The following is a 26,090-nucleotide window of genomic DNA, read 5'->3' on the forward strand; positions in this document are numbered from 1 at the left end:
AAAATAAGGTACAAATGGCGGACTTAATGCCTTAAGGCATTCTCTACCAGTCAACCAGTGGGCTAAACCAGAAATATTAAGTAGGTGCAGTGTCTTAATAAAAAGAAGGAAAAGGAAACTGTAACCTAAACTATGGATAGATGAATATTAAACTATACATATTCAAGATAAACTTACATATATACGTAATAAAAATAAACATACATATATATTTACATTGATATACCTATACTATACCTAGTGTGAATCATTAAGATGACGATGAAGAAACTTTGTCAAGGAAGAAACTACTAAAGCTCAGGGCCACTCTTGGCAAATAAGGGGTTAAAAGAAAACGAAACTGTGGTATTGCAGTGACAGGTTGCCAGCCTCTCGCCTACACCATAATTTAACCCATATCCCATAGTCGCCTTCTACGACACCCACGGGAAGAAAGGGAGCCGTGAAATTCTTAACCCGTCACCACACAGGTTTCTATGTATATATTTGTATATTATATATATCGTTGTCTGAGTACCCGCAACACAAGCCTTCTTGAGCTTACCGTGGGCCTCAGTCAATCTGTGTAAGAATGTCCTATAATATTTATTTATTTAATGTAACTAGCCAAATGGGAAAGTTCTATAGGAAGGGACATTCGTCACTGAATCGCTGTCAAACTTATTTTTGTGAGAAGCGTCCTTTCTGTACGGTAGCACGACAATTTACTTAATGATTTTACCGAGCCCTCACTCGCGCTGGGCATTAGCAATTGCTCCGCACAGACTATTCCGGGAGGGCCACAAATAATGCAAAATGGAAGAAAACGGTCATGCGCTTTGTTGTTATTTTAGGACAAAGCCCTGGCGATCAACGTTAGTTCTCTTATAAAGTTGTAGGGTGGAGGAAAAATGAGAAGACCGAATCGTAGGATGTAAACAAACTAAGTAGTAAGTTTTTTTAATGATTTCTTTTGTTCAATAAAGTATTTTTATTTACTAAGTACTTTCATATATTTACCAGACGCTTTTCGGTGAATATAAAATAGCCAAAAACATTGTGAGGCAAGAAAATTAAACTCAATCAATAAGGCCTAGGCAACCTACAGTGTAATTACACAGCACACATACTCGTCCTGCCCACCATATAAAGCTTGAGACATTGAAATTTAAACCAAATTCTTGAATAATTTAGGTAAAACATATTTTTCCCCTCACTAGCTCGGAAACACGTGTTTTGTCCTTTAATACCAGAGGGTAAAAACGCATTTTATCCACTAGTGGGTAAAGTAATTTGACCTTGAATAAAGTCAAATTAACTGCTTTAAAATTGATAAAGTAGGTGAATCTAGTAATAAAGATGATTTACCACCTGTGGAACTACTGGAAGCAGTGATAAACGCATTTTTTGCGTTGTAGTTTCCTCGCTATAGTGAGGGGAAAAGTTTTGTGTTACATTCGGGTGCAAATGTATTTTACTTCTCGTGTGTTAAAAAACTCGCAAGTTCAGGATTCTATTCTCGAACCACTCGCTTCGCTCGTGGTTCAACTATAGAATCCTTTCACTTGCTCGTTTCTCAATTCCACACTCGGCGTTAAAATACAACTTTGCCCCCTTGTATAACAAATAACTATTTTGCCCATCCAGGCTTTTATTTCATAATTACCAAAAAATGGTCATAAATCATTGGGCAGGACAAGGTTAAAGGTTCGGCCACACTAGTACGTTTTGATAGCGTAGCGTTAGCGGAGCAGATCGGGAGCGTCATTGCATGCGCCGCCGATCCGCTTTGAAAACGCTCGCGATCTGCTCCGTCCGGCGGCGCACCGCCATCATTGCGCTCCGCTAACGCTGCTCTCTCAAAACGCGCTAGTGTGGCCGAGCTTTAAGTATGTCTCTTAAGTCTCATAAGTGTCTATGTCGAAACTTCGAATCGCCATATGTACTGAAAAACGTCGTACAATACAATACACTTGCGTAGAGGAAATTCGTTTCCGAAATTCTTCTTTTCCGTACTTGTATCATAATGCACTATTTTAGGTGCTCCTTTCACGCACTAGTGCGAGAAGTGGTTCATTCTTGTTAGGCCCAAACTTCAGAGGGCCATCTGTACTCAAAAATTCGTAACTCATGTCGATTTAAAACACTCCCTTCGGCCCTCCTTCAATCTTTTCCGTACATGTATCGTATTGTACTATTTGACGTTCTCGCTAGCGAGCGTCGTATTAAAAACCCGTGGTAGACACATCCAATAAATCATGGACGTATCACGAACGGAGGAAGCTATTAAAGTCTATTTCCATCTCAATGAGTTGTGACTGTACTCTATCATATTCTCAACCTTATTGTAACGGGATTCGGTGCTGTAAGTTTAGATAAAATTAAAGAGCTAACTGATTTTTTTATTATAAATGGTTACTCTTGGTCACAGGCTAGTCGAAGGCAAAGATGTGGCCCACGATGGAGTGAGCTCGCCCAGAAGATGCCTGCAACCGGTACTATTCAGTCTGTGTATGCAAGGACGATTTAATACCGGGTTTGTAATAAGCCTTCAGAAAAGATTTAGAGTTAACCGGTAAGAAGGTGAAAATGGGTTATTTTTTTCTTTTAAATTGGATATTATAATTATTATCAGCAATTTCAAATATTATGAACCACTTTATATTGCATAAGTAATTAATTATATCCATGTTTCGGAAGAAGTCGGAAAGTAATTAAATTACCCTAAACGGACCTCTGGCATTTAAAGGTTGAATATTAAGTGGATGTTTGCTTTTCTCATCCTGAAGTTGTTGCTTTTTGTTTTTGTATACAATATTTTGTCAAAAATAATAGCAATTAGTTTTATGGACTAAGAGCCCAAAGCCGCCAGACTGTCCTCATTTTGTCAAGGGTGAAACTTTGGGATAACGTATATTCCCATTAAACGTAAACAAACTACTGTCACTGTCAAAGTAACACGTGCAGATCAAGTCAGGGGTTCTTAAAGTAAAGGCCGACAGAAAAACACATAACTTTTTCCCCTCACTAGCTCGGAAACACGTGTTTTGTCCTTTAATACTTGCGGGTAAAACATACGCATTTTATCCACTAGTGGGTAAAGTAATTTTCAATATTCGCTACCTACCACAATAATGTTTACCCTCAGTCAAATTAACTGCTTTAAAAAATTGATAAAAGTAGGTGAATCTAGTAATAATGATGATTTACCACCTGTGGAACTACTGGAAGCATTGATAAACGCATTTTTTGCGTTGTAGTTTCCTCGCTATAGTGAGGGGAAAAGTTTTGTGTTACACTCGGGTGCAAATGTATTTTACTTCTCGTATGTTAAAAAACTCGCAAGTTCAGGATTCTTTTCTCGAACCACTCGCTTCGCTCGTGGTTCAACTATAGAATCCTTTCACTTGCTCGTTTTTCAATTCCACACTCGACGTTAAAATACAACTTTGCCCCCTTGTATAACAAATAACTATTAACCAGTTATTAACGATCACTCTATTACACACTTAAAATCGTGAATCGATCGAACACGATGACTGTTGTATTGTATTATGTTATGATCCCATGAGTCATGACATGCAAGTCAAAATAAAAATCAGTCCAAAATTGACGAAGTTCTGTCACATCAGATACTTACAAAACCAATAATTAAATTTATAACTACCGTACCTACCGTATTATGCACCATCGTATTTGAAGACGCTTTTAATTTGCTATTAATATTCGCTACCACATGTTACCACAGAAATAATGTTTAGCGGCCCGCTACTTGGTCGCCCAGGTATATTTCCACAGTGATACCAGTGCAATAAACAAACTATCCGAAAAAAACGGCTTTTTAATTTCAATAAATATACCAAAACGTTTTGTGTTGAAATTTGTTTTCGTTTATTGTCATTATTTGTGCAATGAAATATGTAAAGATTGTTAATAAACAAATGGCAATTTATGTAAAGATTTTTAATAAAAACATTTGGCAATTTTGATACCTCGAATAGTGCAATTTTTTTATAGCACCGGCCACACCTTTGTTCACCTTTTTACAATAATTCCGGATAATTCAAAATAGGAATTATAGATTTCGTATCAACGTTTATGTCTGCATATTACCTGCATAGTTCGGCCCGTTGGCCATATTTTAGCTATAATGTTTTTTTAAAACACATATTGCCTTAAATTCTCAAGGCTGATTTTTACATATGTGTTAGAGAAGACTGTAAGGAATTGATAATCATCATTTCCTAAGCATTTGCACCGGCCTGGTTCGTTGAATGACTGGATGATATGTACTTATAGATAATGGCCTTTCAGAGTAATTTCCCCACCTTAAATAAATAAATAAATAAAATAACTTTATTTAGCATTGTGTAGTACATATACATATGCTTACAGTTAATAGTAAACTTATAAATATCGTGATTTATAACGGTTACTTAAGTTATAATTATAACTTTATGGTAACTGGAATGAAACTTTGAGTAAGCGGCATCTGATCCCCGTACTAGTAAAAACTGTATCACGGTGGAACAGGATTCCCCTTGTCATTGTTTACATTATTCTTTAACTAATGTTAATTAATGTTATAGAAATACAAAGTACACTGATTTTACTGTTAAATTTGTGGGTAAATTAAAGTTAAATACAAAATAATAACAACTTAAAAGTAACGAAAGGCTCACGACGAGGCAGAAGGACGCATGTCACTAAGGAATTGTGATAACATACGACCCTCTGTCGCGGCGCGGCACGGCGGTGCAACTAACTTGTTTCTAAACGTCAAATTCTGACAACGCCACAGAATAAATAATACTTAGGACAACGTCATCATCAGAAAAAAAAACGAACTCTAACATTATCCCAAAGTTCCATCCTTGAGAAAATGAGGAACGTCTGGCGGCTTTGGGCTCTTAGTCCATTAGAAGTACCTAATTAGAGAAATGTTAAATATTTTAGTTCGTATGTGTGGGTGTCTGTACCTACCTACACTGTAAACATTGGTTGTCGAAGTGTAAGGCCTGAGTGCACGCTCATATTGCGCGTGCAGCGGGGCGACGTATTTTGATTTTTATCACCCTTGGTTTTTTTCTAAGAGGTAATGTATTGCGTGCGGCGTCCATATCAAACAATCGAAGCTCATACAAGTGTCCTGAGTCGACGCTGCATAGATTGTATGAACGCTGCCCGCCCCGCCGCACGCCCCGCCGAACGCTCAACGCACTCAGGCCACAGTATAATAAAGAGTACTATCGTACAGTATGGCCACTCCCGCTCCCCGCTGAAAGTGCCACACACCCCCTCTCGGTTACATCACAGTTACCGCCTGTCAACAACGCGAACAGTCGACCTGTCATATTTCACTCATACAAGCAAAGTATGCGTTCACCTACACGAGCTTAGACTGTGTGCTAGGAACGCGCCTCTTTCATATATTTGATCGCCAGTGTCCGAGGTGTGCACAGCCTTACCTGGTGCCGTAGCCGAATGGCATTTCTGCGACTCGGAACGAAAACGAAACGCCGCGAAAGGTAGTCTGGCTCTGTCGCGCCAATACGCAAGAGCAATAGAGATAGATATCTACGAGCGTTTCGTTTCGTGAGCGTTTGTGCCATTCGGCTACGTTTGAAGAGTCCATTCACAAATGGTCGAATATATTTACCACTACCACGTCATTCATAAATAGCCAATAACGAGTGTTTTTTTACAATGCCCAAATATATATAGAATATATCCTGTTCTGTTCTGCATCCCACTCTCGGCTTATTAGATACCTACTTAGTAAACCTACACCCTACACCACATCTCGGAAACTGGCGATCAAATATATGAAAGAGGCGCGTTCCTAACACACAGTCTAAGCTCGTGTAGGTGAACGTGTACTATGCTTGTATGAGTGAGATATGACAGGTCGACTGTTCGCGTTTATGACAGGCGGCTACTGTGAGGTAACCGAGAGGGGGTGGGCGGCACTTTCAGTGGGGAGCTTGAGTGGCTATACTGTACGATAGTACTTTTTATTATACTGTACCTACACTACAAGGATATAGGGGTCCTCAATGAGTTTTATTCTTAAATCGCCTCTGATTGTGGACCTCCTCGTAGTAACACTGACTACATCCTACGCTTTAGATTGATACTGTCATATATATACCGCCTCGTTCTCGTTCATTTACATCTACACAGGTATACTTTGAACCAAGAACGATATAATACTGGTCTGACAAAGCCCATACAAAAAAAAGTAGCGTACCCCTGAAATGTATGGTCATTTTAGGATTGCAACTAGATGGCGCTGTTTCGCAGCCTGGAAGTGGCCAAAATCAATTTTCCGCAAATATTTTTTTTTTAGAGCAGAACATGCTCACGTCAATACACATTTTAAAAAAATAAATTTGTAGGCATCATCAGTGTAGTTATGATAGTATTTTATAGATGGCGCTAAAAATTCGAGGTACGATTCTTAGTATGAATGAAGATTCTAATGAACACAAGTTAAATCATAATCTATTGAAAATATTTCAACTTGTGCTGTCTTAAAGTAGTCACACTACTATGTATTTAAATTAAAACCGTAAATCACTACATCCTCTGGCACCAGAGGACTTGGTCATTTTTTCTTTCAAATGTGTAATTTATTTCGGTTTTAATGAATGAAGATTGTAAATCACTACATAGTATAAAACAAAGTCGCTTTCTCTGTCCCTATGTCCCTATGTATGCTTAAATCTTTAAAACTACGCAACGGATTTTGATGCGGTTTTTTTTAATAGATAGAGTGATTGTAGAGGAAGGTTTACAATTTACATGTAGGTATAGTACCCGTGCGAAGCCGGGGCGGGTCGCTAGTCCTATATAAATCATCCTTGAACTAGTTTTAAGCCTAAACTAAAAGGCCCATACATTTCAGGGGTACGCTTTTTTGTATGGGCTTTGTCTGTCCCGTATTATATCGTGTTTAGATATTTTTATTTACGTAACTGTGTAGGTGTAACTAACTAGGATACCTAGAAGCAAGCTAATATATAGCTGGGAAGGGGGGATTTTACATACTAGATAATAATGATGGATCGGTCAATTGTCTACGATTATTGCCATCAGAGGCTCTATCGTGAATTTTGAGCGTAGAATATGTTACTCTACATTAATTGTATGGAGAAAGGGCGCGCCACCAATTTTTTTTTATACCACGTCGGTGGCAAACAGATATACGGCCCGCCTGATGGAAACCGGTCACCGTAACCTATGGACGCTTGCAACTCAAGGGGTGTCACATGCGCGTTGCCGACCCATTAGAAACTTGTACACTCCTTTTTTGAAGAACCCATACTGTAGTTCATCGGGAATACCTCGACAGGATACTTAAGTACAGAACCAAAAAATCATAACCCTCCTTTTGCGGCAGTTGGGTAAAGATGTTATAAGTATGCTACCGAATTAATGTATTTTAAAAACGTCAACTAAAAAGTTAGGACCTTGTCACTTTTATTACTAGGGTCTTGTCTTAAGTATTGTTATTGTGACAAGGTTCTACGGCGGTTTATTTTTAAAACTAAAATCGGATTAGGTAAACCTGAATGGTCTTCGTAACAGTAACAGTGTGGATACATTTATACGAAAATATTTATAAGGTTTATAAAATGATAACTCCACACTTTTGTCATACATGTCTATAAACAATAAACCATACTTAGTAATATATAAATGGGAAAGTGTGTGTGTGTTTGTTTGTCCGTCTTTCACGGCAAAACGGAGCGGCGAATTGACATGATTTTTTAAGTGGAGATAGTTGAAGGGATGGAGAGTGACATAGGCTACTTTTTGTCTCTTTCTATTAACGCGAGCGAAGCTGCGGGCAAAAGGTAGTAGCTTATAATTTACTACCATATTACTGAATAATAAATCAATAAATTTACGTAAAATGATTTCGTTTCATATACTTATCTGATTTATTTGCACAATAAAGGAGGTAAACCAGAAGGCGGATCGTCTAATGTAAGCGATTACCGCCGCCCATGGACACCCGCAACATCAAGAGTTGCAAATGCGTTGCCGGCATTAAAGTGACAAACGCTCTTTTTTGGATGTTTCTTTGATCATAATATAGCATAGTTTGACGACCGGTCTGGCGCAGTCGGTAGTGACGCTGCCTGCTGCGCCGCGTCCCGGGTTCGAATCCCGGTTAAGGGCTTTATTTGTGTGATGAGCACAGATATTTGTTCCTGAGTCATGGATGTTTTCTATGTATATAAGTATTATATATATCGTTGCCTGAGTACACAAGCCTTCTTGAGCTTACCGTGGGCTCAGTCAATCTGTGTAAGAATGTCCTATAATATTTATTTATTTATTGTAAAATTAGTTTTAGTATTATAGTCATACAAATATCAGCCAAATTAACCCTAGAATAATCTAGAAGAAGTCTCACCATCAACATTCCCATCCGCATCTGTCGGAGGTCCCGTAAACTTAAGTCCCCTAGTCGTCTTATTCAACAAGACTAGATCTGCAGTCGTAGCCACAGAGAAGCCTAGTCCATGTCTCGACACTGAGGAGTTCCATTGCCACATACACATATCAGTCACATTCGAAGAGTTCTCAAAGTTACAATACACCCCTACCACTTGCGGGGTATACGTGTTCACGGACGCAGGTGTGTAATTAGGACCCGAAGGCCTGAGCGCGTCTATCTTCCGCGCTAACGAATCATTCGATGGCTTCTCATGCACAGTCAAAACCCCTTCGTTGTCATTCATCATATCATCATTTATATTTAACTGACGCAATATATTCTTCTTCTTCCCAGGCTTTGTGCTATTTTTGAGTAAACTTGAAATCTGTTTTAAAGAACCTCGGTCTTTTGGGCTAGCGGACCTGGTTTCCTTTTCCGCCGCCATGGTCTTTTTCGTTTTATTTTCTGTTTTGACTTCATGTTGATCGCCGATCACGATCGCAACTATCACGAGAATGATGAATAGCCTGCCAAGCGCCATTAGTGATCGGAAATTTTCAGATAGCTATCTTTTTGCCGCTCGCAGCGGACTGACTTCGGATTGACATTTTGCGCGTTACGCAGAAATCGGATGTTATTGTCGATGATTCGTAAATTATTCATAACAAAAGCGCTAATGTCCTCACGCCCTAATCGGGCCCTCAGCGGTGGCTATTTATTATCTTATCAAGCTGGTCGGAAACCACACGCTCTGATCTGCAATATGGGCAGTCCACAAGATTCGTCTTTGTCGGTCGATACGCGAGCGACGTCCGAACACATCATTACAAACTAAGGTGCCGAAACCGGCGGAACATTGATTCACTACCTAAGCCACTACATAAGCACTTAATAATAAATTCGCAAATATTTCACAACTACAAAACTCGTCCGGCGGTCCCTGGAAAAACGAACGACACAGTCAAATGGACGAACAGGCGATGTCTACAAAACAGCTTCGCAGCCTCCGAAACCGCGCCAAACACATTTTCAGCTCGCGATATAACACTGGGACTATAATAAAAACCGATTCTCCAAATATATCGCCCGAAATTTTCAATTTTCACCACTAATATTACGTTTTAACAGCTCAGTATAACAAGGTAGATACATCGCCATCCCACTCCCGGAGCGCAGCGCCGCGGTGGGAGTATGCGGAACTAAGCGCCCGAGGACCGAAATAATCATTACTTTTCGCGAGATGTGATCTTAGAGCGACTGATGCTGCGCAGGTGTCAACTCGCCTTCAGACAATCCAGCCCTTTCCCGGGCTTTCGCGCAGGATGTCGCTGCGTCCGGCACCGGATATGACATTGGTCCAATTAGGATCACTGCTCACGTCAAACACCTCCCATTGGCCCGTCCTATCGCCATCCCTTCTTATTGGCTGGTGCTAAAATTACCGCGTAAACGAGCCAATGGTGAGCAGCACCGGATATTGCATGAAGAAAATTTCCTCAGAGATTTGTTTACGCGAACGGTGAGAGGTTGTCGTTTTTCACCGATTTCCGATAGCTGCGGATATTAAATCGGAATCCCTTATTACCTATCCCCTCACCGGAGACCTATCTCCGTTTTGAAAAATGCTCAATTTAAAAGGATTTAGAAAATGCTGAAACAAGTTTTTCAGGGGTTTCATTCGTCATGTTCCTAAATAAAAGTGATCGATAATATTTTTCTTTTGAAAGAACACAGAAAGTGTTGCGAATCAATTATGATAACAATGATTACTAATTTACATGCTCTTGAATAGTGTGTGCAATTGAGAGGTAAGTGGTTTCAATGTTTAAATACAATAATGAATGAAAATTAGGGCATTTTCAAGTGAACAATCAACTGTGTGTATGTGTGAATGAGAGCGAACTGACAGCTCACTAGACTAGATTAGGGCCATGCGTTCTGAAACCATCTTGGTTACTTATTGTTTTAAACGAATTAAATTTTTAATGAAGTCCATACATTTATCCTTAATTATCATTTAGCGTTTGACTTATAAATATATTTCCCAACAATATTACTTACAAGGAAACTACGATTTCGATTTATGTACGAAATTGTTCTTCCCGTGACATAACGTAAACAATTAATCTATGCGACAGATTAGTTTTAGAACGCCTCACCACTCCTTGCGGTTTCTTTTGTGGTCTCTAGATTTTTTGTGCAAAAAATAAATAATTAAATTGTGTAAAAGTCGGTGAAGGTGAATAAAAATGTGTGCTACTCGGAATTGTCCTATCTTATTGTATGGTATGTGTTACACTTGTTTCGCAATCCATTGTTCTGTAGTTTGAAACCTCCACGTACTTACGGAAATAAATAAACAAAACGGTATTCTACTAATACCGATCTATTTTGGAGTGTTAGAAACTAATAACAGAACACACTAAAAGATTGAGTGTTTATTTTGATTCATACTGGTTGGGACGTTCTAACGAAAGTTTAAATATAGAACAAAACCTAAATTAAGTTTATCCATAATTTCAACATGATTTCATAGTCTACAATATAAAGTGGACTCATCTCATGACGATTATGATTTATCTGTCGTTATTTTAATGATAAGATTGTATCCATCCAATTGCAATAGGTATATGATTTTTTGTACTATTATAATCATTTAAATTAAAATACATCACATATTACTTGAGTTTAAATGAATGTAGTGATCAAACCCGGGCTTAAAGACATAGACCTCATTTATACAGGTAGGCACTTCATAATCTCAAAACCATTTAGGTAGGTTCTCTAGGCTACTGATGTGCAGATGGAAAGTTTCCAAAATTCTGATATTTTCACATAGGAAAACTTCGGAAATTTTGTATGGATGGAAACTTTCCATTTCATAAATTTTAATTCCCTTTATTTTTTCGTGAAAGTTTTGTGAATTTTTCAAGAAATTTAAGATTTTTTTGGAAAGCTTCCGCCACTTGCACATCACTACCCTAGGCCCCTATTCCCGAGCCTGATGGAGCTAGGTCAAAATAATGATCTTGGTTGAAATCGGCTAAAGCCGCTAAAATTGTATTATTTATAAAGTTAAGGATTGGCTGGCGAGGTTGAAGTTTCCTCCCAGGATTGGAAAAATAAGAAATTGTGTGCCATGTGTTCCTAATGAGGGACAAAAGGAGTACATCAAAGTTACTTGTGGGTCATGCCAGAATGCGGATCCTCAAATAAGGAATCCGTATGAAAAAAATAATTGCGGCACACAAGAGGTTAAACAAAAACAGTACTTTGAGTTCTAGCAAATTAATAAATAAAAAAATTAAAAAATCTGGTAATTACTGACATACAAATAAATCAAAGACTTATTTCAGTCAAGCAGATTTTAACATCAAAGTATCATTACTATTTATTTTTTTGATATTTGCCAGTTGCTTTACGGTGAAGGAAAACATCGTGAGGAAACCGGACTAATTCCAATAAGGCCTAGTTACCCTTCAGGTGGAAGGTCAGATGGCAGTCGCTTTCCTAAAAAACTAGCTCCTGCGCCAAATCTTGGGATTAGTTGTCAAAGCGGACCCCAGGTTCGAACGCAAGGAGGATGATGATGAGTTTATAAGATATTCCCTAACACAATTTGCTAAAAACATATCTCATTAATATGAACATTATTTAGCTGATAACAAGTCTAATGCATAATGATTAATTGCTTATATCTAATCATTGGAATGAAAACAGATGATTATTCAGAGATTATAGGATTTTGATAAAACAAATCATTTGATATAGTATGAAATCAATTATTAGAGGAAAACGTTCCTGAGTGTTGTAGAGACCTTTATTTTGAACATGTTTGTACCTCAGATATAGTAAAGGCATTTAAATCAATTAATGTCAAAAAAACTAGTGACCTCTGGGGGGTCTCCGTCCATGCCGTAAAATCCTTAGTTGAGATTGTAGCGCCTGACTTAGCAGTTATATTCAACAACAGTGTTGACTGCGGCGAGTTTCCTGATCTAATGAAACATAGCAAAATAACTCCTTTATTTAAATCCGGCAGCCACTCTGACCCCACTAACTTTAGACCAATATCTGTGCTGCCAACTTTCAGTAAAATATTTGAAAAATTAGTTCTTTCTCAATTAGTACGACATTTTAACGTTAATAATTTAATGCATAATAAGCAATTTGGCTTCACACGGGGTCGCTCGACAACCGATGCTGGTGTTGAGCTAATTAAGCATATTTTCGATGCCTGGGAGGAGTCACAGATGCTTTAGGTATCTTTTGTGATTTATCTAAGGCCTTTGACTGTGTTTGTCATGAAACATTGATCAGGAAACTACATTATTATGGAGTCAGAGGATCAGCACTAGATTTACTCAAGTCCTACTTAAATGGTAGAATACAAAGGGTAGATGTCAATGGACAGAGATCAACTGGGTCATTGGTCTCTATGGGTGTACCACAGGGATCAATATTGGGGCCTTTCCTGTTCCTTATCTACATAAATGACTTGCCATTCCTTGTAAAGACCCACCATGATATAGTATTGTTTGCAGACGACACCTCACTTATTTTCAAACTCAAACGACAGCAACAAGCTCACAGTGATGTAAACAATGCTATCTCTAAAGTAGTGAACTGGTTCAATGCTAATAATTTATTATTAAATGAAAAAAAGACTAAATGTATTAAGTTTGTCACTAATAGTAACGTAAGGAATGAGCAAACAAGTGTCGTTGTGAAGGATGAGGAATTAGAACTGGTAGATAGTACAGTTTTTCTTGGTATAACTTTAGATTCTAAACTTCAGTGGGGTCCCCATATTGTTAACCTCTCGAATAGACTTAGTTCTGCAGCTTTTGCAGTGAGCAAGATCCGTCAGTTAACAGACGTGAAAACAGCTCGATTAGTTTATTTTAGTTACTTTCACAGCATTATGTCATATGGTATTTTACTTTGGGGCAGTGCCATATTTATTTATTCTGCAGAAGAGGGCTATTCGAGCAATATATAAAATGAACCATAGAGACTCACTTAGAGATAAATTTAAGGACATTAATATAATGACAGTGCATTGTCAATATATTTATGAGAATATTATGTATGTACATAAAAACATTTGTAATTTTAAGAAAAACTGTGATGTACATAATATAAATACTAGAAATAAACATAAACTCGCGGTGCCCTTCACACGGCTCTGTAAAATTAAAAAATCATTCATGGGTAATTGTGTTCGATTTTATAATAAACTTCCGAATCATATTACTGACTTGTCAATTAATAAATTTAAGAATCATGTAAAGCGTGTACTCATTTCCAAAGCTTATTATACAACACAAGACTACATGAATGATAAAACAACGTGGGATTAATTGTTATTCGAAATGGTTTCTTATTTTTACGTTTTTTATTATTATTATTATTGTTGATGAAATTAATATTGTATTTTTTTGGACATTGGATTTTTCCTAGAAATATTCTAGACATGTATTTTTATATATACATATACCTAATTATATATTTTTTGTTTAACGATTATTTTTATATGAAATTGTATATTATAGACTCAATATTATTATGAACAATAATTTACAACAATAAATTGCTCTGATAATTAGGTTAGATTAAGATCATAATATATATGTAATGAACTATTCATAAGAGCTTGTAACTAGGCCTACATGAATAAAGATATTTTGAATTGAATTGAATTGAAATACTTGTTGTAGAATGGAATGTTAAAAACTTCGTTCAATTTTTATCACACTTAGACAAGAAGTTAATGCATATTGTGTAGTGGAAATCAAGGTCCTCACTCATTCAATAGTACCATTATTTAGTCATCAAAATTTTATTCAAGCCATTGTAGTGACAAATCATTTACTTTATATTACACTAAATACTCATACCAAATAAATACCTACAAATACAAATATAGACCCTTTATAGTATATAATAAGCATTTAATAATTTTACACAATAGGTACAATGAACTTCTGCAAAAAGTTCACAATACTTTTCGGCAATCTATAAGTAAAAACATCTAAGGAAAAAAATACCACTATGCCAACGAAATTCAAACCTTACTAGTATGGGTATAAGGTGCAGCATAGAGATTATTCTTTGTTTCCTGTCTAAAGTAGTGATTCATTATTTCCTGTTGAGTCTGGTAGTTTTTTTAATTAGTTAATTTGGTGTTGTTTTAGACTAAGCCGAGCATTGTTTGACATCTTGTTATTTTTAACTTTTGTTGTGAGTAATCATCTTCTAGTCTAGTAGAAGAGGCTTGCTTGGGGAACATAGTCCGCGTTGCAACATTTGCAACATATTCTCAAGAATTTACACAAACAGTTTTTACCAAAGAGAAATTTTAGAATTTGAGCCCTATTGGGATTAGTCCAGTTTTATTAGTTGAAAATGAAAACCAATTTTCTCATTTTACTAAATTTAAAAAAAAATTCGCAATTAATAATTAATTAATAATATTGTTTTTTTACAATGTTTGTAGTTGTAGTATCATAATTAAAAAATATATGATATCTTAAAATAACAACCCATAAGTTCCTAAGTAAATGGTCTAACTGAATGATGCATTTGAGTCATTTCTGACAAATCAATATTATGCTTACTATTCATTGTAAGTCCATTTAGCACATTTAGAATGATATGGGGCATCAATGTGTATCTAATTGTGTACTGTACCTTCTTTATTAGGATGCTTAACATAACCTAGTTAAGTTTGTACTTATCTATGATTCCATTCTGTTGTAAATTTCTTGTTAAAATAAAACCTAAAGACTAAAAGACTATTCAAAAAACTTAACAAAAGTTTAAATGGACATATATTCAGGTAAATAATAATATAGTGTATATATCAAGTTTAAGGTAAGTAGGGCTGAAGAATTACTTTGGCCACATTTACTTTACATTTTTGAATCCAACTGTGCACACATTTCATCTACATTACTAGAGACTAACTCGGCTTCGCATGAGGTTATACAAAACCTTATCAAATGATATGCCTGAAACCTTCCTCAACAGTCACTCTGTTGATAGCTCAAAATCGCATGAAAATCGATTCAGTATTTTTTTTTAGTTCATCGCGAATAGACGTTTTATAACTATTAATCATTTCAATAGCTCACGTCACAGATAAAAGAAAAACTTATGGAAATACCAAAGCACTTATAATTAATACCTCATAACAGAGGCGGCTTGTGGCTGTAATATGTGGGTGTTCACTCAAACTCTCATTGTGAGCACCAAGATCTTACATGTATGTAGATACCTAGTATGACGGTACTCCTGTGTGGATTTTCGATATGCTGAATCTAAGGCCTTGCATATTTCCTTACGACCGATCATTCAAACGGGTTTCAGTCCACGCACACACCACCTCCGTCGTCCGCGCCACTTCCAAATAAAAGAAATGGAAAAACAGTTTGTCACTTTTGTCACACTCACAATAACCACTGGGCTTTTAATTCTAATCGTGTTGCTAAAGTTTTTTCACACACTTTTATAAATGTCACATTGCATCCATCCATACTCACACACTGAAATTATTTTACACTTGCAATTAAAACAATTTAATTATGCGGTTTCAAATTAAGTCTAAATCGTATTCCCGCGGGTGCCTAAAACTTGTTTACTTAAGTAACAAAATAGCGCGCGAAATAAGTACGAGGATGACAGCGGCGCGCATCGCGCCTGCGCTGTGCAACGTGGCGGCAATCAAGGACAAACGCACAGACCTATATCGAGATAGAAGGAAAAAGCTCGGCGGTTGACAAGACCAACCGTGTAACATTTTGCATGAACACTTGACGTCACGAATATGAGTTGACTCGACAGTTTGAATAGCTAATTTTTACGTCGCTCGTAATCTAAGAACAAATGAAATTATTTTCATTACACGCATTGTTATGACACTTATTTCTTTTTTATATACATATCGCTCGCTTTGAACGCACGCCAAGTCGAGGTTGTCAAATTAAAGCCGCAATGAACAAAAGACTGTCGTTTGCGGCGAGGAAAGAGGTCGTTGAGTCTTCTTTTTGCCACGCGAATGATACTTTTGCCTTCTATTTTGATATAGTTCTGTGGTCGGTGCGGCGCTCCCGATTTACCTAATATTTCATAGATAATCGTCTGTCTCACGCGTGGAGCTGTGTCTAAGCTTCTCTTTCGCTCTTACTGAATTTTCTATTGATGAATGCATTGAATCTTTTTCCATAGGAGCGCAATTGAAAGCGCTCCGTTGAGCGCGGTGCGTATGAAATTGTAGGAAGGGAGTTGGCGGAGTAATAGTCAGTTTAATGAACTTTTAAGAAATATAAGTAATTGTTTAATTGGGCTTAACTTTTTTGCGATACTTTTTTAAAATAGTAGTACATTAATTAGAGGTATCATAACTGATGTATTACTATAATTTACTTGTGATTATTTCTGGGAGTGCACCGCACAAGCGCACTTTAGGGCGAGCCGCTACTGCCTCATAATAGTCTTTTTGATTTCCTGTATAAACATAAACACATATTTATGGCAATACTGATAATTTCAGATAACACTTCGATATCAGTATACGTAATCCTAGACTAGTTCTATTATAATTTTAATTGAGAGAAGTGTTGTTTTAGTATTGATTAAAAACATTAAATTACCTATTGTATTCTTGAAGAAAAGGAATGTGAAATAATTTGCCTGAGACGAGTTTCGAACTCACGACCGGGGAACACAGCCGTGAGCTGCAGTGTATTATAGATTGGTGTTTTACGTTTTCTGCTAATATTTCCTTATATGAGTATATGGCATAAGGAAATCGAAAGGGTGTGATTATTACCTAAGTTCTGTAGCCTACTGACATTGACAAGTACTTTATTAGGTAAGCAATGATATTTACAAAATGATAAAAGTTATCACATAACAGTAAAACGCTCTTAATATAATTTTACATTACCTATGGGTACTGTAGGATAGGGCCGCCAAGGTAAAATAAAATACTGAATAAATATTTACCGTTTATATACACCACCACCACCAAACGTGGAAAAAGCACAAATAATGTGCAAAATAAAACATGTCGTGTGTCGCTTATTGACATGACAGAATTCTGAAAAAATCTGTACAAAAAATAAAAGACGCGCGCTGGAAGCGGCATCCATACCGGTCAGGCTGCCACGCACGGAGGTTGGTAGTTCCGTCGCCTACAGTATATATGAAAACAAAAATGGCGGACTTTATGCCGTAAGGAAAATGCTACCGTATTATAGCTTGACCACAACCGCTGTGCCGCTCCTTAGGTATGCGAGCGGCGAGACGGGGGGGCAGAGCAGCCACTGCGCTCTGTCATTCCGCCGTCGTCGCTCGTGGCGGCGTGTAGTGTTATCTGTTGCGGGCTGTCTATGTCAGACGCACATGAGATAGAATATCCAAAGATGGGTCGTGCTTTATCTCGAGATGTTAAAGCTGTCATTTTCAAAGTGGCGGAATATTTTAGGAAAAGAAAAGCAGACAAAGATAGTTTCGAACATAAAAGTGACGCAAATATCGCCAAACTTGTGGCCGAAGCTACTGGGTACTGCCAAAGAACCGTAATAAATGTAATATCTGTAGGAAATTCATCAATTGAAAATGAGGGCCAACCGAAATTTAATTCGCCCAAAAAACCGAAAGTTATAAAGAAAAAATATGTAATTGATGATTTTGACTTGGGAGTGATCAGGAGAAAGATTCATCAGTTTTATGAGATCGAAAAAACAGTGCCAAGTATTCGTAAGTTACTGTCAAGTTTGAGACAAGATGGTGTTTTGAATTGTGGACGAGAATATTTGAGAAAACTTTTACACACAATGGGTTACCGGTTCAAAAAATGTAGATCGAAAAGACATCTTCTTATAGAGCAGCCTAATATTACAGAGTGGCGGAGGAAATATTTGACAGAAATAAAAAAATATAGAAGTGAAAACCGCAACATATATTTCCTAGATGAGACATATATTAACGCCAGTCACAATGTTAGCAAATGTTGGCAATCATCGTCGGAACTTGGAATTCACACTGACATCGGGAAAGGACGACGCTTGGTAATCGTTCACGCTGGAAGTCGAAATGGCTTGGTCGAAGGTGCATTGACTATATTTAAATCCGATGCTAAGACTGGCGACTACCATGGAGACATGAACGGGCCTACTTTTTATAAGTGGGTGGATGAAAAGTTGAAAGATAAACTGCTGCCGAATTCTGTCATTGTGATGGACAACGCGTCTTACCACAGCGTTCAAGTTGATAAGAAACCGACCATGACAAACCTCAAAAGTGAAATGCAGAACTGGCTGCGGCGTCACAATGTTGAATTTCCGGAAAAAATTAAAAAAGATCAACTGCAAATTCTTATAAATGCCACTCAAAAAGAGCCTGTTTACAGAATCGATGACCTCTTAAAAGCTCATGGGCACACAGTCCTGCGTTTACCTCCATACCATCCAGATCTGAACCCCATCGAATTGGTATGGGCTGATGTTAAAAACAATATAGCGCAAAACCATATTCATTCTTCTCTAGATGAAAAGATAAACGCACTGAATTTATTATTTTCGGAGTTCACGGCAGAAAAATGGCAGAGGTGTGATGACCATGTCCAAAAAAATGAAAACGATTACTGGGATCGCGACAACCGTTTCGACAATATTATTGACCCCATAATAATAAATTTGCAGGATGACAATGATTCAAGTTCCGGTAGCGAAATGGAAGATGAAGATAAAAGTGAATCTATGTCAGAATAGTCACTGTATTCATTAACTAGAAGCTTATGTTTTTTTGTTTTTCGAACTGATTCTGTTTTAACTCTCGAAACTATTAATTTTTCCGATAATTACACATTAATTTGACTTATATTGGTTTTTTTATTTGTGCTTACCTAAAAATCGTATTGTACCATAATAAAAATTGGATATAATAAGTATGTACCTATACAGAGCCAAAATATTGTACTTCGGTATCTTCAGATCTATCCGACACGACGACAGACTCTTGTGTGTCCGTGATCTTTCCTGCCCGCACCCCGCCTCCCCGCGCATACCTAAGGAGCGGCACAGCGGTTGTGGTCAAGCTATAGGTCAAACCGAGAAGTTAACTATTCTGTATCTTTCGGAAAATTAAATAAATTTCTTTCACAGCGCTCTGCAACTTATTTTTATATATTTTACTGATACGCTTTTAACATGGTTCTTCAGAATCTTATTCAGTTTGAAAGGGTGAAATGTGAAACATATTAATAACTTAGCTTTCATGGCTCTTATCTCTGTAATCATAAATTAAATATAACAAGATCATACCATCCCATACATTAAAATGCGACCGCCTAAGACCGCGCTTACACTCCACCACACATAGATGGCGCCACAAAAAAAATGTCTTGTAGCTTTCGATTATACTTGTAGATGGCGTTAAGTGTCACTTTTGACATAGATTTACGGCTCGGAATTGACACTTAATGCCAATCTACAAATAATCGGTGGCAACAAGGCATTTTATGTGGCGCCATCTATGTGTGGTGGAGTGTAAGCGCGTTCGTAGGCGGTCGCATTTTAATGTACGGGATGGTATGATCTTGTTATATTTAATTTATGCTGTAATTAACTCCGTGAAAGCGGAACGTGCATTACTTAAATTAATCATCATCCTCCTTGCGTTAGTCCGCCATTTGTCACGGCTCATGGGAGCCTGAGGTCCGCTTTGACAACGAATCCCAAGATTTGGCGTGGGCACTAGTTTTTACGAAAGCGACTGCCATCTGACCTTCCAACCTGAAGGGTAAACTAGACATTATTGGAATTAGTCCGGTTTCACCGAAAATCGACTGGCAAATATCAAATGACATTTCGCACATAAATTCCGAAAAACTCATTGGTGCGAGCCAAGTTGCTCGCTCGATTAAGCTCCTGAAAAACGTTTATCAGTCTGCTAATTTGAGGTTGGTGCAACTGATCCTTAGTCCGTAACTTATATCCTGCTCTTAAAAATATAGTGCCTCACCATAGTGCCCAGAAGGCTGGCAGCGTTACCTCTTTAGATAGCCAGACTTAATCTCTGACCGAAGTAGCTGCCAGCTCTCTGGTCACCAGAGGCATCCATGAGGCGCTGGGATATCTCTTTAAAAAGAGATTTCGCGCTGGGCCCCCACGGTCAGTAATTGTAGTTATTAATTTATCAATATTTGGGCGACCGAGCTTCGCTCGGTTCTATTTTAATATATCACGTCTTTAGATAAAAAAAAAACTCTTATAAATACTAAAACAAAAAAAAAGACAAAAAACAAAAACTTAATTTCTGGCCGGGATTCGAAACCCTGACACCTACGATCTATCTGCGTACATTAGACCGACCTCGTACGACTGAGCTAAGCGGAATCGATGCGCGCGCGGCGAAATTAACGACCATATTTTACGTTTACTAACGTGAAAGAAAAACTCATGAAAACTCGAAAATTCGCGTTTTCCGGGATCTAAGGCTACGCTAGATCGATTTTTTACCCCCGAAAACCCCCACATAACAAATTTCAGCGAAATCGTTAGAGCGGTTTCCGAGATCGTCGGTATATATAAATAAATAAATAAATATACAAGAATTGCTCGTTTAAAAGTATAAGATTAAAGTACTGTTTTCTTTCGCAGCATAAAATGACCTAACATGTCGGGTGGCAACTCGTCCAAGGGCAAGTCCCACGCCCGTCACTCGGGATGGGAGGAGGCGGGAGGGGAGTTCTACCAAGAGTTGTACCCTGGAGCCGAGCAAGAGCTGTTTGATAACCTTCAGAGAGCCGATGCGAACAAGCTAGCGACGCTACTGCCATCTAAACAAGCGAGAAGTAAGTATAGTGTGTGAAGAACTTTAATAAGAGTTCAGAAGTGGGATCCACAGTGTTATAGCTTGGTTGAAGGGAGTTCTACCAAGATTTGTACCCTGGAGCCGAACAGGAGCTGTTTGATAGCCTTCAGAGAGCCGATGCGAACAAGCTAGCGACGCTACTGCCATCTAAACAAGCGAGAAGTAAGTATAGTGTGTGAAGAATTCGAATAAGAGTTCAGAAGTGGGATCCACTGTTTGATAACCTGTAGAGAGTTGATGCGCACAAGCTAGCGACGCTGCTGCCATCTAAACAAGCGAGAAGTAAGTATAGAGGTGAGTAAGGCTACCAGAGCTCAACGAAGGTGCGGTGTGCTGATGACGGAAGGACCTACGGAACTAAATTTGTTCCGTCTATTGTCCTTTGAGTTGTCGGCAACCCGAACCCTCCTTGGAACTTGTACATTCCTTTTTGTTGAGTACTTAACACAGCAAAGGGGAGTGTACAAATTTCTAATGGGTTGCTAATAGGTTACGGTGACTGCTTTCCATCAGGCGGACCGTATGCTTGTTTGCCACCGACTACTATAAAAAAAAAAAGTGTGTGAAGAACTCTAAATTAGAGTTCAGAAGTGGGATCCACAGTGTTATAGCTTGGTTGGGGGAGTTCTACCAAGAGTTGTACCCTTGCAGGAATTGTTTGATAACGTTTAACGAGCCGATGCGAACAAGCTAGCGACTCTGCTGCCATCAAGACAAGCGAGAAGTAAGTATTAGAGTTCAGAAGTAGGATCGGAAATATTTTAGGCGGGTCGGGGAGAGTCCTAACAAGAATGTCCTAAAGTATTAATTACCACCGCGAGCTACGCTGTCAAATAATGAGAAAGAAAACCGTATTCTTATAAATATAAATAAATAATATAAAAAAATAAATATTGAGATCAACTTAGCCCCAAACTAAGCAAAGCTTGTACTATGGGTGCTAAGCGACGATGTACATACTTAAATAGATAAATACTTATATACATAGAAAACATCCATGACTCAGAAACAAATATCTGTTGCTCATCACACAAATAAATGCCCTTGCCAGGATTCGAACCCAGGACCGCGGCTTAGCAGGCGGGGTCACTACCGACTACCGAGAGCCAGACCGGTCGTCGTAATAAAATCAAACCCCTGTATGTTTTGTATGGTATTATATTTTTATTGCGTATTGTGTCACTAATGTATGAGGTGTGTGTGTGGATTGAGTGAGCACCTTCCGAAAATAAAAATAAAAATGCTGATCATTTAGTAAAAGTTCTAAAACAATTGTAAAACGAATCTCTGAATTTGTAAAAAGATAAATCAAAAAATACAGCCATTAACATGTGCTCACTCAGTTCTCACAAACTACCAACGAAAACAGTGAATATATTCATTTAACATATAATATTTATATACTAACATTTAGTAAAAAATAGGCCAACCTACCTCTATAAATATTAGATCACCTAGTGACGTATTAAATTTTTTACAAATAGTTTCTTATGCTCACTCAATCCACACACTTTTGAAAAGCCGAATTTTGATGAAAAACATAAGATTTAGACCGCTATTATATGTGTATAGTTTAGTAAAAGTGAAATGGGAATTTGTAAAATACAAAACGAACCACTAACGTGTCAGGTTTTTTTATAATAAATTTTTGTAAGTGCTCACTCAGTCCACACGTTTTGAGAAAGTTAAAAATGTAAATATCTTACGATTTGTAGCACCTAAGACACTCGAAAGTACTTCAACATTTAGTAAAAATTTTTACTAAATATCCACCATCTAATATTTTATATTCGTTGTCTGGTTTTAAAGATATTCAGACATAACTTTTCTCATACAAATGTATCAAGTAGGGTGACTACACTATGTCGGCTCCTGATTTTCCCCACCTTCCCATTGTCATATTGAGATTGGGGAGTTTCGTTCAATTTTGATAATAGTTCACCGGATTTGTAAGTGGGAGCGAGAAAAGAATAACTATTTCTCGCTCCCACTTACAAATCCGGTACGCTCATCTGTTAGCGCGATTAGATTACCAGGTTCTGGTTTCTTACTAGTGAAGTATTATATTCTTTGTTTCTTACCAATTATCATTCATGTCCTTTTTAATGCATGCATGTCGATATGGTTATTATCCTGACGTCGATAAAAATTACACAATACACATCATCACTACTCCAAGAACATAACCTAAAAACAGTTTGCAGATGGATAATTAATACGGTATTAGTTTAATATTATCAAAATTGAACGAACGAAACTCCCCAATCTCAATATGACAATGGGAAGGTGGGGAAAATCAGGAGCCGACATAGTGTTGTCACCCTACTTGATACATTTGTATGAGAAAAGTTATGTCTGAATATCTTTAAAACCAGACAACGAATATAAAATATTAGATGGTGGATATTTAGTAAAAATTTTTACTAAATGTTGAAGTACTTTCGAGTGTCTTAGGTGCTACAAATCGTAAGATATTTACATTTTTAACTTTCTCAAAACGTGTGGACTGAGTGAGCACTTACAAAAATTTATTATAAAAAAACCTGACACGTTAGTGGTTCGTTTTGTATTTTACAAATTCCCATTTCACTTTTACTAAACTATACACATATAATAGCGGTCTAAATCTTATGTTTTTCATCAAAATTCGGCTTTTCAAAAGTGTGTGGATTGAGTGAGCATAAGAAACTATTTGTAAAAAATTTAATACGTCACTAGGTGATCTAATATTTATAGAGGTAGGTTGGCCTATTTTTTACTAAATGTTAGTATATAAATATTATATGTTAAATGAATATATTCACTGTTTTCGTTGGTAGTTTGTGAGAACTGAGTGAGCACATGTTAATGGCTGTATCTTTTGATTTATCTTTTTACAAATTCAGAGATTCGTTTTACAATTGTTTTAGAACTTTTACTAAATGATCAGCATATTTTTTTTTTTTCGGAAGGTGCTCACTCAATCCACACACACACATGTATGAGCCATGTTGCTTGAATTAAATCAATAAATGAATTGAATTTGTTTCAGCAACGACGGTGAAACGAGTACGATCTCAAAATGAACGACGACAATCTACCTACGCACGCACAACGCAGAGTCGAGACATACATCTGTCCATGCTGCCGGACCTATCAGGTAGGTCACACACTCAGCTTGATAACGCGTTCGTCCCCGGCACTATTTTACTAAAAGTCTACACTATGCCGGTAGAAATTACTAAATTCTCATTCCTATGCCACTGGCATTAGTCAACTTTTTACTCCTATGCCAGAGTAGGGTTGCAAAAAAAGGGTTTTTTTTTCAAGCCAGAAAAAAAACAGTTTTTTTCTGGAGTACGTTTTTTTTTAAAGTACAAAATTTTGAAATTTGCTAAGCAGTTAATACTTTTATACGGTTTTTCAGACTCAATGTTAACTATTAAACGAATTTAATCAAATAACTTTAATGTCTGGTCAAAAAGTAACATTTACGAAATCTGTAGTTGGTAGTTATCACTATTTACTGTTGGCAACACCACCGCCTCTCCACGCTGCACGCCGCATCGGGGATTCCCCAATAAACGTTTGTATACTAAATGTTAATCGAATTAAAATGTACGTTATTGTTATTGAAACACGTTACAACTCACGAAAAACCGTTATTGTCGAATTATTTGTTCATCTGAAAAAAAAACATTTAGAAAAAAAAACAATGGTGCTCGGTTTTTTCTTTCATGTTTTTTTTCATAATTCTGAAAAAAAAAACTTTTTTTTTGCAACCCTATGCCAGAGGTATAGAAATATGAACGTTTTAAATACAACTGCTGCTGTTTCGCCCGGGATAGGCCGGTAAACTTGTTTGAACACACATGCGTGTATAGGAGTTTGACTGTTTTGATCACAGACCTTGTATCACCGGCATAAGAGAAGGTTTGTTTAGTGCCGCCGGCACCGAACATGTTAATTAGAATTAGTACTACTGGTCCTTGTCGGGAATCCATCAGAATAAGTCAGGTACAATCAACTTAAAGAAAACCGCAAACATATTTGACACTATTTTTGCTAATTAAGATGCTTTTAGGATTCTTTATCTACATAATGAAATAGTACATTACGATACAAGTGCGTAAAAAAGGAAGTTCGAAACGAGCGGCGATAAATTAAAACACGACCGAAGGGAGTGTTTTAAATCTACACGAGTTACGAATTTCCTTTTCGCACGTGTATCGTACGACGTTTTTCAGTACAGATGAGCTTCCGAAGTTTCGACCTGGCATATAATGAACCACTTCTCGAACTCGAACTAGTGCGTAAAAAACGACCATCTGTACTGAAAATATTATTATTAAAGGTCAGATTCTACAAATATGCGTGTCGTCGTGTGACATGAACGAAATCTACGTATAATAGGTAGTTTATTTATACTACATCCAGTGATTCCAGTGTACCTATTTTACCAAATGTCTAAGGTATGGTGTATACATATGTAGAAACATAATTGTAATCTAAACACCACGAACGTGACATCGAACTTCTTGCGAAGTAATGTCCTTCATTCGTGTATAACTAGTTGTTTGTTTTGTGTTACAAGTCCGTTTTCACATTATCCGATCCGATATTCGATGTCGGAAGGATTTCAATGGAAAAAATCCAAGATGGCGCCTGTAATGTATGAGATATCGGTCCTACATCCGATATCGGATCGGATAATGTGAAAACGCACTAACTAGTTTTAAATGACGAAATAGTACATTACGATACTGGTGCGTAAAAATGGAAGTTCGACACGAGTTACGAA

The 26,090-nt window shown here is 37.3% G+C and overlaps 2 protein-coding genes across 4 annotated transcripts in view; one reads left to right on the forward strand and one right to left on the reverse strand.

The window, feature by feature from the left end:
- Positions 1-9,638, reverse strand: part of LOC125237080 (ALK tyrosine kinase receptor) — a 42,517-nt gene extending 32,879 nt beyond the window's left edge. Inside the window, 1 exon segment of the mRNA XM_048144032.1 lies at positions 8,405-9,638. Coding sequence (XP_047999989.1) covers positions 8,405-8,969 — 565 coding nt within the window. The 5' untranslated portion in view covers positions 8,970-9,638.
- A 317-nt stretch (positions 9,639-9,955) lies between these two features.
- The window catches only part of LOC125237034 (transmembrane channel-like protein 7), a 29,898-nt gene continuing 13,763 nt past the window's right edge, over positions 9,956-26,090 (forward strand). Inside the window, exons 1-3 of one of the 3 annotated variants that reach the window (XM_048143958.1) lie at positions 9,956-10,236; positions 21,097-21,290; positions 24,342-24,449. In XM_048143958.1, the coding sequence (XP_047999915.1) occupies positions 21,113-21,290; positions 24,342-24,449 (286 nt within the window). In that variant the 5' untranslated portion in view covers positions 9,956-10,236; positions 21,097-21,112. Of the gene's footprint in view, positions 10,237-10,599; positions 10,715-21,096; positions 21,291-21,388; positions 21,473-24,341; positions 24,450-26,090 lie in introns of those variants that run through there. The other 2 variants (XM_048143960.1, XM_048143961.1) reach the window with 2 other exon arrangements.

The sequence above is a fragment of the Leguminivora glycinivorella genome, chromosome 20 (assembly GCF_023078275.1).
Source record: "Leguminivora glycinivorella isolate SPB_JAAS2020 chromosome 20, LegGlyc_1.1, whole genome shotgun sequence".
NCBI classification, from domain to species: Eukaryota; Metazoa; Arthropoda; class Insecta; order Lepidoptera; family Tortricidae; genus Leguminivora; species Leguminivora glycinivorella.